Here is a 13,291-nt window from a genome sequence, read left to right as displayed (position 1 = left end):
ACTTATGTACATGTTATGTTTTCGTTCTTTATTTTTAATAGATTTGCTAAAATTTGCAAAAAACAGTTTTCACTTTGTCATTATGGGTTGTTGTGTATAGAATGTTGAGGAAAATAATGAATTTAATCCATTTTGGAATAAGGCTGTAACATAACAAAATGTGGAAAAAGTGAAGCGCTGTGAATACTTTCCGGATGCACTGTATGTCTTACTGTTTTTAAATAAGTTATACACGTTTAAATTATTGAATAATCTGTCTATTATTAATTAACAATACAATAAAAAAAAAAACGATGCTGGATTTGTCTGACACAAAGTCCAAAAATTAAAATAATATAAAATACAAAAAGAGCAAATAGTTCCATTTGAGAAGATAGTATATTTTAATGCAGGACATCAACAATTAACTATCTAAATTATTTTGGACTAACGTTACTGCTAATCACGTACTGGAGTAATAGTTTTGATAAAGTAGTCGAATTAAAGAGCATATACTCAGAGTTTGAGTTGCTATTTAAAAACCGTGCAATTTAACCAATACGCAAGGCCACATTAAGTACTTTTTTAAAAGTAACGTTAGTATTTATGACTCGAAACAACAACATTTAACTGGAAGAGACATGAGTCGCTGGAGCTCGGCTATCAATAGCACGGACAGACGCCATTCCTCGGCTTCAGGTCAACAGGCTTATCTCTGGCTTTGCCTTCTTTAAACTCAAACCACGACTTCAAGCATTAAGACCCCTAGCTTACCTTGATAGAGCTCTGTAGCCGGAAGTGATGGGCTCGTGGGTACACCGGTGCCGTAGTGCAGCAATTCCACCAGCGCGAGGTTTGTTTGATTTCAGCACAGCGGCTCCCTCGCAAGACACCACCCGGAGCACCGCCCACACAGCCCGCACCATCGCCTGACCTACACAGAAAACCAATCACAAGGTCTGACGGTGTGGGCGATGGTAAAAACTGGACAGGAGTCCAATGAGTCAGGATCGGAAGATACGCTGCGCCCTCGACAGTGAAATTAATGCCCATACAATTTAAGTGTTTCAAGGTTGTACATAGATTGAATTATATAACACATTCAACCCTTACACACATGCTTTACTGTACAGTTTAGGACTGTAACTAAGCAGTACCTTCATGACTGATCTATAAAACACAGGTTTTCAGAAAAGCTTGTTCTGTTCTTCCAACTATGTCAAAGAGAAAAGTGTCTACCACGTGTCATACAAGTAGATCTTTGCTTGATGCAGCGAATCAATTATAAAACTTGTTGTCAATTTAATGATTTATCAATTAATTGACCAAATAAATACAATCATTTAATAATTGTTGAAGTCATAGATATATTTCCAACTAAATGAGCTGTTTTACTTTTGTATTATTAGCCTACTTAATGTGCTATAAATTAATTACTCAAAGCAGCGAAACGTCCCCTGTCAGTGTGATACTACTGTATAGTACATCATTAAATTATGATCTATCACTCATTAACATGAGAGCATACAGTGGTACATTAGAATCCCGTTCCCGCTGAATACACTTCGTGTTTCCGTGTTCACACCGACAGTCAACACGCCATCAGACCGCTGCACCACCAGGCCTCTGACAGCTGAACAGAAGTAAGCATTGTCTGTTACATACACAACCTACAGAGAAAGCACTGCAACGCTAAATTACTTACAAAACAATTTTCCTTTTTCAAGGGGGTGAATCTCGTCTTTTATCGTATTTTGCGTTTGTTTACGACGATATTTCAGAGCTGTGGTCGAACCGCCTAGCTTCACTCCCTCTGCTTCTGAGGTCACGGGTTTTCATTGGCTGCCTCAGCAACAACGTGACAGCTCATTGGCTCACCGAGTACAAACATTAACCACGTGATACGGAAGTCAGTGCGTCAATAAAATACGTGATGTGTCAAAATTTGGATAACAAAAAAAAAAAAAAAAAAAAATCAGATCGGTGTCAAAGTGTAACGTGTCAAAAGTCGACTACATGTCCACAGTTACAAAGTGACAGGTTTAATGCTACATTTCATGCTATCTTCTAGCCCGTGAGGTTTAGCTGCTGCTGGTGCACAGACGTTAGCTGTTAGATGTCGCAATGAATGTGGTAGTGACAGCTAGCTCGTAGCGTGTAGTTCATCTCGTTTCTAGACTTCCGTACTGCCTAATAAGTTCAGTGAGGCAGTGACAGAGGTGAGTGTGCTTGTTATTGTGCCATGGGTCACAAGCCGAATATGAATCTTGATAGCAGAATTGTTAATTTTGCTTTGGGTATTTGGTATAACGTTGAATAAATGCAAGTTTTTCCTTTTTACATGTATAAAGCTAAGCTAGCTTAATTCTGCGATGCATAACGATAACACGAAGCCTGCACAATTCCCAAACGTGTCGTCCGTGACGCTGAAAGTCATTAATATTGTGAATATAATGTCAGAAAGCCTGTTGGAAAATGTACATTTAGTATAGAAGATGTAGGTCTGTCAGGTTTCGTGGGTTGCTAATTGCTTCTTTTTTTTACACCATAGCCTTCCAACAACGAAGTCGGTAAGAGGAAGTACCTTGAAAGGAGAATTTTATTGAAAAATGTTGCTTTTAAACAAAATGTCTTGTCAGGCTCTACAAAGTAACGTTATACATTTTGCTGCTAAGCAAATCAGCATTCAATTACTGGAATTTTTTTTGAAATTGGTTTTGGAATTATGTTGTTTTAGAGCAGCAGGTAACGGGACAATGCTGCACCAACAAGCACTATAACTCTGAATATCTATTTGTAGAAGTTTGGATCAATGCGGGGAAGGATACCCTTCCCTTTGAGCAGTTCCTGCAATGGCTGTGAACCTGAACTTCTCTTCCTTTTTACCCGCAGAAACGGTGGTGATAACAGACCGACCTATTCCACCCACCAGCCAACTAGCGAGCCTGGCCCTTTGTTTACCTGCTTCTCAGGTTAAGAGGTGAGCAGGGGGCAGGGCCACCCGCGCGGTAGGAGGGATGCCTGTGGAGGGTGGCAGCAGCAGCGGCTCGGCTTCGGCTGCCCGTCACCCCAAGCAGAAGCGCAAGGCTCACAGTTTGTCTATCCGGCGCACCAACAGCATAGAGGACAGGCCTCCAGGCTTCCAAAGAGGAGACATGCTGGAGGGACAGGTGAGGGATATGCACAGACATCCGTGCTTTTTTTTTTTTTCCTCTCGTTCTCACATGCACAGCTGACAGCTGCAGACCAGCACTTTGGCAAACATACAAGCGTATACGACATGTAATATCATGATCTGTAGACATGGCCTTCAAAATTCTTGTGGATCTGCTCAAAAATACATACCAGGAAGTAATTTTTTATCAGTTCGATTTTTTAATGTTATTTTGTTGGGGGTTGAGGATGCTTTTTTAGTCAGTCTTGAGACTACAGAACCAGCCAGTTGAGCAGCATTGCTTTTATGTAATTGTGAGATGTAGTTTCTACCCCTGGGGGAGACATTTTATGGAGCTACATGATTTTACTTTAGCATAAACTTGTGTTAATGCTGCCTATATTTTACATTCTCTAAACCTTTCTGAACTGCCTGCTGTGGATGTGCATGTGGGTTACTGATTGCTTCTTGTTGAAACAAAGGGATCTACTGTGACTTAAGCCCATCACGTTAGTGATTAACTATCTCCCAACCAACAGGGTCTTTAAATTAGAGCTACAATTGATTTATTTCCCCCAGAAAGAGAGGACTGTAAGCCTTTACATGAGCAGTCATTTCCTCATGCAATCTAGTTGTGCCAAACCGTCAAGCTACTTCACTACTGACATAATAAAATCTGCTTATTTGATCAAGAAGAGAACCTCCTGGTTGTTAACTTTTGGGAGTTGGCTGTTGAATGACCCTCTTTAGAGTCATCTCTGCGAAGTGACTGTCAAGTCTTGTATCATGTATTTCTGTCATGGAGATCAAACTGGTCAAATGAAAGACAAATTATTGTCTTTGCCTTTTTCATGATCCACATTTTGGATCAAAGTATTCAGTCTGAAATAATGCAATGCTTTATTTTCATTTATTTTCAGTATTGCCCAGCCCAAGTTTTGGCCGTAGAAGTCCTTCAGCGTTTACTTTCTCTGCTTGACAATGTCCTTGAATTATCAGCCACTAAAACTAGAGCTCAGCTAGCACTGTCCTGTCATCTCATCAAGTTTTAATATGGGCCGCTTGTCCAGGCCTGATTAGTCTTTTCACCAGGCCTTTTTGTCTATTGCCAAGACGTGCTGGCTCTGTTTATGTACCTAGTCTACCCCCCACTGCACAAGTTCCCCACACACACACACACACACACACACACACACACACACACACACACACACACACACACACACCTTTGTAAACACATATATAACACAAAGAAAGCAATTTACTCCAACTTTCAATGCTGTCATTATTTGCCAGGGTATGGTGCCGGTTTTAGGGCCACAACTAAGCAGCTTTGAATTCATAAAGACTGCTTGTTGTTTGCTAATTGACCTTTTTTTTCTTTCTTGTGTTGTCATGGGGCGCAGACAGACTGGTCAGGCGGTTAACGCCACTGTGACAAACTATTGGTTTTGAACGCGTGCCAGAAGAAAGAGACACACTCGAGTGTTTGGTTTCCTCGTCTTTCAGACAGCTAGAGAAAGCAGCAGGCTGTCAAACGCAGCCTTTTGAGTCCTTTGTTTCCATGGCAGCTTCTTACGTCTCTTTGCATGCTAGTCTGCTATAGACTGCTGGTCACCTGGTTACTGGGTACTTCTAGGAGCTCACCATGGAGGTAAGTCGGTTGAAATGAGTCTGAGTGCTCGGACCCCGGCTGTTGTGTAGTTAGTACAGAGTTGTTGTAGATATGTAGCTGAGCGTTTACGCAAACCTAATTAGTGTTTGATTAGATCAGGTAAACATGCAGGCTGTGTTTGAGATTTGAGATGTATTTGGCTTGCTTTTGATTTGTTTCAGTGGCGTGTATTTAGTGAGTCACTCAAACTTCTCTTACAATAGTGATAATATATGACATACTTGTTTGTTATTGTAAAAATGTATTTGTGCCGGTCTGCAGCATTTCTTGCTTTGGTTTAAATATATTCATTTGTGAACATATATTGAAATGGTCTAGTTCTGATTTTTAAGCACAACATCCTGTATACGTGACATTACATGTAAAAGAGAAGACCACACTGGAGTCTGGTCTGGAGGGAATTCAAGGTGTGACTCCTGCTCCCTACGCCAATGTGATCCCTGATTTGTAGGCCTTTGTCAGCTTACCATCAGGTTTATTAGAGCGTTGTCATTTCTTTGTGGTCTGTCCAGGACTCCAAGCTGCCCCCCTCCTTACGGAACAACCTTCTGGACCTTTTTGGGCAGATTGAGCGCGAGTTTGAAAATCTCTACATTGAAAACGTTGAACGTGAGTAACGGAACGAAAGAGTCGAGCACATGCATTGAGATTTGTTGGGCACATATACCGTACGGTATTGATCCTCAGCTGCTGATTGACTAACCATGTGCTAACATTACAGTACGCCGGGAAATTGACTCTCTGAACGAGCGTCTGACCGGAGATGGACAGACTATTGAGGGAGGAGACCCCACCAAGGGAGCTTTGAAAACAAAAGGTACTGTATTCCCTTCACAATGTGTTGCAGGCCTCAATAGAGGTAACAGATGCTTCTGCGTCTTTGGAAATTGAAATGGAAAAACATTGCTGAAATTGATTGTGTGGGTTTAAAGTGAAAGCAGATATCTCATTCCATGGTGGCTCAAGTTGCAATATAGAGAAACCTCCATACAGAGTTTGACACAATTTAATAAGCTTCAGACTGACTGATCCTTCTTGTATTAAAAATATAAGAAGGATAAACAGTTTTCACCGATTTTAAGCACCAACAACTAGCTTAATTTAAATTGCAGTGTATTTAAAAGCACATCGTGTTGACTGGAATACTGTTCACAAAAAAAAATACGAGTCAGTCATATTAAACCTCCTTTATTGAACATCATTTCCTGAAAATAAGCCTGGTTTGCAGATGTAAGTCTGGTTAAACAGGTGATCTTGTTTTTATGAAACAACCCTCCGGTACTGCGTGCGTGATTAACAGCTTTGACACTTTATTAGGCCGTTAGTGCTGCAGTGAAACCAAGCGGTGAGTTTGTCACTCAGTGGAGACTTTCAGTCATTGTTCTTTGTCTTTCCATCACACAGCCAGCCACAGCACCAGTCAACTGTCACAGAAGCTGAAGACGACCTACAAAGCCTCTACCAGCAAGGTACCCGGCTCCAGCTATTATTCTATAGAGCCCATAAGGTCTGTCATCTGTGTAATTCTTTGAGCTGTGGGGGTAAATGGTAACAGACAAAACCAAAAGCCCCTTTATTGCTGAGAGAGAGGAGAAGGAAGTATTTTTCTCTTCCTCTGAGGTCATGATAAGTTGCTGTTTTTGAAGTGCTGATGCGTTTATTTAAAGATTTTCCAACTGCAGTTAACTTGATTTCAAGTATTTATCACAATGTGACATCTCCCTTGACTTCTTCCTTTTTAATCTCTTGCTGATGCAGCGCTTGTACACTTTCCATGGTAAAATAGGTGGACCTCGCAACTTCAGTGTGGCCACATGGGAGTTGTGGGGAGGAGATTCATGGGTAACTTCCTGAATGCTCTTGTTTTGTCACTAGGCATTGTGGGGGACGGCTGCTGTCTGTTTTTAACTACAGTCCGACCTTGACTCCTCATCTCTTCTCTGCTTCCTGTCAGAAGGCATTTGGGTGAACGGCTGCATTTGTAAAAAAAAACAAAAAAACAAAACATGTTTTTTGCAGTTTCTCACAAGAGAACACTGTATTTTGGGAAGTGTCATGTAGGTAACTTAGTGAAAGAGAGGATACACAGGATCAAGGGAGGACTTAGACTAACAGAACTAGCTGCTCTATAATGTACAGCTAACCCATCAGCCGGCTAAGAAACATGACCGAAAACTAACTTTTTTCAGACTGACCGTACTTGAAACTAATGATCTTCACTAACTTTATCCTTGGTTAACTACTGGGTGGACCTTTTTATTATTGTTTGTTGTGTTTCAATGACAGGAAACAAATCCGATTGTATTGTACTATAATGTGAATGCACGATGAGACGATACATTAACACAGTCTCACACAAAGGGGACCAGATGCTTCGCTGCTGCATCTAATGACTACCAGTGATGTCAGCTCGTTGCTGTGGTCCGCTGTCTGCTTGCAGCTGCATGCACCGTACAGATTGTGACCGCTCTGTGACAATTGAAACTACTATTGACCTTTTATGTTGTTTTATTAAAGGCCATGTGTAACCATACCACTCGGTGCAGAGTGATGATCTATCTTCCTCACACTGACACAGAGCAGTCTTAATATTAATACTCAAATGACACAGTTTGGTGAAATTTGAAACTATAAACCTTTCGGCAGTTCCAGAAACATCCTCGAATATGAGACCAGTGCTTGCAGGCTGACTATTAATAATGATGAGCCATATAACTGCACAATTAATATGCAGCTATAATTGCCATTCATTAGTCTGTGGTAAACCATCTCTCTGTTTGTTTTAAATCTAGAGCGGACACATCATTATGCAGACAAATGTTTCTTCTATCTCTGACATAATTACCATGGAAAGCAAAGATGATTCCACCGATTTATAACAGACGTCTCTCTTGCTTTTTTATTACTTCTCACTTAATTGTAAACTTGCGTCATTATGACAGTTTTTGATCTGATCCTCTGAAGTCCACCTGCTCTGAATTGGTTTAACATTGGTTCAGCACCAGGAGGAATGCTCATCCATCTCGTATTTGTCCATCATGGCCGCGTCTCCTCCCTCCCTGTTCAGATTGTGTCCAGTTTTAAAGCCACCGCAGGCTCTCGAGCGTTGTGTCAGTTGCTCAAGGAGTACGTGGGCCACCGGGACGGGATCTGGGATCTCAGCATCACCCGAACTCAGCCAGTGGTCCTGGGCACCGCCTCCGCAGGTATACCAAGTCACTTTACCGACTATTTGAATACGTCAATCATTGCATCGTTGTTCTATACACAGCCTACATGCCATAGAGTGGTTTCCAACAAGAAAAAAAAGTCATAATCATTATTGTTTGTTGCATTTACTGGGAATCCTTGGTGCAGTTAGCAAAATGTTAACTTGTATCAGACACAATTTCACCATAAAGTGGCCTTGAACTGAATCTAATTAAGGAGCCCGCCATGTAAATGCTTTACATTACTATGTTAAATCATTACCCGACTACTACTACTACCCGACTACTAAAGAGCCGATGGTTTCATGTCGTCCTTCACAGATCACTCGGCTTTACTTTGGAGTATAGAGACGGGGAAATGTCTGCTGAGGTATGCCGGCCATGCAGGATCAGGTAATAATTAGTAAAAATGTCCTCAACCATGCAGACATTTTACAGTGCATGATGGGATTATCTAAAACGTATGCTGCATGTAACTGTTAAATACAACAGTGTGTCAACATTTGTGCACTTGGCTTTTTCTCAAATTGTAATAAGTGATGTAACAGATGCTCACCATTGTTCTCTTGCCCGCAGTCAACTCCATTAAGTTCCACCCCACAGAGCAGATGGCCCTCACAGGTATGTATTTCAATACATGTGATTTTTTTTGTTTTTGTTGAATTAGCTAGATTTCTCGTCTCAACACCTTAACTCTTTTCGTGACTATTTGACCGTCTTCTCCCTGCCGCTGTAGTCTCCGGCCGTTACGTTCCTGGAGATCTGAATGTGTATTTTGCTGATGTGTACTGATGTTTCCACAGCCTCTGGGGACCAGACGGCTCACATCTGGCGCTACATGGTGCAGCTTCCTGCCCCCCAGCCACCACCAGATGTCAGTGTGAGTAGCTTTGTGTTGCTCTCTTCTCTGAGCTTCTACTGAAACCTCCTGGAATTTCATGGAGTTTTGAGAGTTGTATATTCTGAATGAATATTAAATGAATTCACAAATTGGTCACTGAATGTCCCATGAACACCAAAACTAACTCCTAGCTGTCACAGTTTTATTGACTGAACTACTGTGTTTTTCACCCATAGGCTCCATGTGACGACGACCAGGACTCGTCAGACAGGGAAGAAGGTGAGGTGGATGGCGAGGGCCCTTGCGAGGTCCCCACCGTCCGGCTTGCTACGGCAACCCTGAAGAGCCACCAGGGTGTAGTGATTGCAGCTGATTGGCTGGTGGGAGGCCGACAGGTGGTGACCGCTTCCTGGGATCGTGCTGCCAACCTGTACGAGGTGGAGACATCTGAACTGGTTCATGCACTCACTGGTATGTAAACTGACAAATTATATCGCAGTTTATATATATTTAGCACAATATGGTGTCTTTTATCTTCATCTTGTGGCACATATCCTCGGGTATCTTATGGTACAGATACATTTGGAGTTTATTTTTAGGTTTTTCATATTTTAAATATTTGAGTATTTATGTATTGTTCATTGCACAGCAGACATATATTTTGTAACTTGTGTGTTTTTATTATATTTGTCTTGAAGAGGTAACGAGTAGCTGAGCTTAAATGGCAGACAAAATGGGCTTTCTGTTCATTTTATGGAGCGGTTGTTTTCTTGGTTCCCAGACTAAACAGGAAGAAGCCACTGCTTCCTCTTACTTCATGTGACTACACAATTGAATCACGTCCAAGCAGGACTTGGTTAGAGAATTTTAATGAGCAGATTGTGTCTCTTCTGCTACTCTAAACATCATTATTTTCAACACTTTAAAAGGAAATGCGTCATGAAGTGGACCTCAGACTCTAGTGCTCTTCTTGCTGTCTTACTGTAGCAACCGTGTGTCTCATTTAAAGATGTACGAACCCACAGAGTTGAGTTTGCTTACTCGTATGTGTCTGCAGGACACGACCAGGAGCTGACCCACTGCTGTACCCATCCCACCCAGCGGCTGGTGGTCACTTCATCCAGAGACACCACCTTCAGACTGTGGGACTTCAGAGACCCGTCCATACACTCTGTCAACGTCTTTCAGGGCCACACTGAGTGAGTCTGTCTCTCTTATGAACGCGCTCTTTAATCGAAACTGAAAAGTTTCAACCGTTTGAGTTGCTGCGGTCTTTCTGTTGCCCACAGGGTGGTGCTGTAACATCTCTCTGGTCTGTGGATCCCTCCAGAACTTTCAGCTTTTTCTCCTTTTTTCCTTTTCAGTGCCACATTAATTTACAAAACCCGATTGCTCTAAGCCAAATCCTCCACTTGCCTCTCATTCATTACCGAGCACTTCTCCCCACTTCGGTGGTTTTTCTTCTCTTTCTCTTCCTACCTCTCTCTCTCTCTCTCCCTCGCTCTCCTATTCATTTATCTGTCAGTTTCTGCATTAATCCACCACTCTGTATAACTTGGCACTTCACTCGCTGTTAACACTCAATTGCAGACGCTCATTTCAAAATGATGACTGTCAGGCTTGCCTGTGGCTTTCAACGGCAGCGCTCTTGTGTTTGTGTTTGTGTTTGTGTGTGTGTGTGTGTGTGTGTGTGTGTGTGTGTGTGTGTGTGTGTGTGTGTGTGTGTGTGTTTTTATGTGCATGTCTACATGTGTGTGCTGGCTGGCTGGCACTCTCTGGCAGCCTTTTGATTGCAAGTGGGGGGATTACAAAGAGCTCATTATGTACGACCCCAACATGTATAATTCCTGCAGATCCCGCTCTAATTCTCTCCGATAGACAATTGGTATAATGAGATTAAGCACCAGTGTTTCACAGTTAACAGCAGCCCTCCTCCTCTCCGTTCCCTGCCTCCATTCTTCTTCTCTTTGTGAATGGCCATCGATGGTCTTTCAAGTAAGAACTTTCTCACTCTCCATTCGGTGATGCATTTAAAGCAGCAAACTTTCACAGACTGCTGTCTAGCCTAGAAACCGATAACTGTTTTTAGAAAGACGTAACAACAAGCTGCAGTATTCTGAAGAAAGAGTCGTGCTGTCAACGGACACTAATGAGTAACTAACCTGAACTGGATTTATTGTTCTACATCTAGGGCTGCAACTAAGGATTATTTACAATTTATCTGTTGCTCTACAGAATATCAAAATAAGTGCCTTCGTATAATCCAGCCATAGATGACGTCCTCTAATGTCTTTTGTTCAACCCACAGTCCAATAAGTCTAAGATATTCAATTTACTAAAGCAGCAAATTCCCTCATTTGACACCTTGGGAACATTAAATGTGCGACATCGTTAGCTTAAAAATAAAATAAACTACAGAGATTAATCAGTTGTTAAACAAATGACGACATCGATGACTCATTGCAGCTGTAGTGTCATCATTTTGATCTTTTTCCAAATGCAGTGATGCTGCCATAACCATAATGTAAAACAGCTCCTCATATAATGTATATATTAACATATATATTAGCAGTTATGCTGTTGGACACTGGACATGGGTATGCATTCTTGTGCATGAAGGGTGTGTGATTGGGCTGCAACTAGTGACTAATTATCAAATATTATCAATTAATGTACCACGGTGGCACCTTCAAATGTCTTGTTTTGTCCAACCAAAAGCTAAAAAAACAGTTTTTAGTTAAACCAGCAAAAATCCATATTTTTACTAACCAGATCCTAGAAACCATAGCATGTTGCTGTCTCCCTGCCATCGCTCTCGCTAATTTTCCATAATCTCCAACATGGCATAAGCGGCACAATCTCCACATTGTTCTCAGAGAAGGAGCAGAGGAGCGGCCGTTGTGAGCGCTTCAATAGGCAGCAGAGGTTGAGCGCTGGAGGGGAGATGGCCTCTTGTTTCCACAGTCTTCCCTGGCACTTCCAGCTAACGCTTCCTGTCAGTGAACCGCGGCAGCTAAAAGTGCAGCACACACCCTCTGTCCCTCCACCCCGCCGTAATTGCAGAGTAATGACAACTGCCCGTGAGCTAACAAAACAGCCGCGAGCAAACGAGAAGTGACAGCGGTCTTGCTCTGCAAACGGAATGCCATGTCACGTTTGTCTCTCCTGACATCGACGGCTTTAGGGGGCACTTGATTGCAGTTGATAGAAACCCACATTTGTGTGTGTGTGTGTGTGGTGTCTGTATGCAGATCTGACATTCCGTCTCTGGAGGAATATACCAGCACTTAACAGGTTCTCAGCGAAATAACAGGGGTGCTCTAAAACCTCTTAGTCGTCTGTACCTGAATTGTTTCGTTTACATTTTACCTTTTTAGTCATTTGGCTTACACGCTCATCTTCTCACAAATACGTATATTGTAATATTCCTTTAGATTTTCATGAATTCAAACATCAGTCATTAAAAGCACTCACACTGGGAAGGAGGATAAGGATCAAAGCCTCTCAGATTTACGTCTGATAGGTGAAGAAATAACAAGCAGGCAGGGAGTGTGGCATAGAGACATGCCAAAGAACTGTCCTACAGAGCTAATGCCTGCAATCTCTTTGTTTTCTTCATCGTTGATTGTTTACCCGTGTTTATGAGATGCGCTATTTGTCCCTTGTTGGATATTCGTCAAAGTCAGTAATTTCTCTCAATTTATAAGTACACTTTCTGAAACCCGTAGAATTTAGAGCACTGCAATTATCACATCACACTGTGCAGAATAGCACTGTATTTGTCCTACAAAAGGCCTTTCTGAGAGAGAAATGATGTTTCGACAGTTCATTGTTTATTGTCTCATACATACATTAACCCACAATGTAAAGTCCCTTAGAGACAACTGAATAGTATTAAAATAGTATTTATCAAGTTTGACATTTAAAGGTTCCTCACTGCCAGGGTGCACATTTCCACAATAAGTAGCTTAAAGTTACAATAATGTACTGACAGCAGTTTCCTCAGCAGACTCTAAAGACTAAGATTGGCACCTTTGCAATGACAGCCCTTGTGCTTTCAAAAAGTAAGGGTGTCATAGACATTTAAAGGGCTTAATGAGGAGAATAAAAACAAAAAAAATGTATTTGGACAAATGTCTCAAATTGTCCAAATATAAATCTCCTGTCTGAACACAGCATTTCATTGACCTCGCACCTGATATTTGCCAATTGAAGATAGTTGCATTCATTAACTCACTTGTGTTAATGTGTGCATAGAAGCAGTGTGAAATGCATACAAATGCGTGTTGTGAGGCAGATAATACAAATCTGACCTCATGTGCGCCACCTTGATGGGGCTCAGGGAGCTCTGCTCTTCATGGTTAGGGATTCATTCAACTGTAGAGAGATCCCCTCTCTCTCTCTCTCTCTCTCTCTCTCTCTCTCTCTCTCTC

At 41.8% G+C, this 13,291-nt stretch overlaps 2 protein-coding genes across 6 annotated transcripts in view; one reads left to right on the top strand and one right to left on the bottom strand.

Moving 5' to 3' along the window:
• The window catches only part of idi1 (isopentenyl-diphosphate delta isomerase 1), a 5,975-nt gene extending 4,167 nt beyond the window's left edge, over positions 1 to 1,808 (bottom strand). The window contains exons 1-2 of the mRNA XM_031872345.1: positions 1,685 to 1,808; positions 754 to 913 (exon numbers count right to left, since the gene is read on the bottom strand). Of these exons, the coding sequence (XP_031728205.1) occupies positions 754 to 905 (152 nt within the window). The 5' untranslated portion in view covers positions 906 to 913; positions 1,685 to 1,808. The remainder of the gene's footprint in view (positions 1 to 753; positions 914 to 1,684) is intronic.
• The window catches only part of wdr37 (WD repeat domain 37), a 17,253-nt gene continuing 5,501 nt past the window's right edge, over positions 1,540 to 13,291 (top strand). Inside the window, exons 1-13 of one of the 5 annotated variants that reach the window (XM_031872341.1) lie at positions 1,649 to 2,198; positions 2,531 to 2,549; positions 2,872 to 3,149; positions 5,321 to 5,417; positions 5,530 to 5,625; positions 6,213 to 6,277; positions 6,567 to 6,650; positions 7,876 to 8,014; positions 8,339 to 8,410; positions 8,594 to 8,638; positions 8,821 to 8,897; positions 9,095 to 9,329; positions 9,916 to 10,057. In XM_031872341.1, coding sequence (XP_031728201.1) covers positions 2,997 to 3,149; positions 5,321 to 5,417; positions 5,530 to 5,625; positions 6,213 to 6,277; positions 6,567 to 6,650; positions 7,876 to 8,014; positions 8,339 to 8,410; positions 8,594 to 8,638; positions 8,821 to 8,897; positions 9,095 to 9,329; positions 9,916 to 10,057 — 1,205 coding nt within the window. In that variant the 5' untranslated portion in view covers positions 1,649 to 2,198; positions 2,531 to 2,549; positions 2,872 to 2,996. The other 4 variants (XM_031872340.1, XM_031872342.1, XM_031872343.1 and 1 more) reach the window with 4 other exon arrangements.

Source organism: Anarrhichthys ocellatus, unplaced genomic scaffold (assembly GCF_004355925.1).
Source record: "Anarrhichthys ocellatus isolate YVR2014 unplaced genomic scaffold, GSC_Weel_1.0 scaffold63, whole genome shotgun sequence".
In the NCBI taxonomy this organism is placed as follows: domain Eukaryota; kingdom Metazoa; phylum Chordata; class Actinopteri; order Perciformes; family Anarhichadidae; genus Anarrhichthys; species Anarrhichthys ocellatus.
The sequence above is the reverse complement of the archived record's forward strand: the minus strand, read 5'-3'. Positions and strand labels throughout refer to the sequence as shown.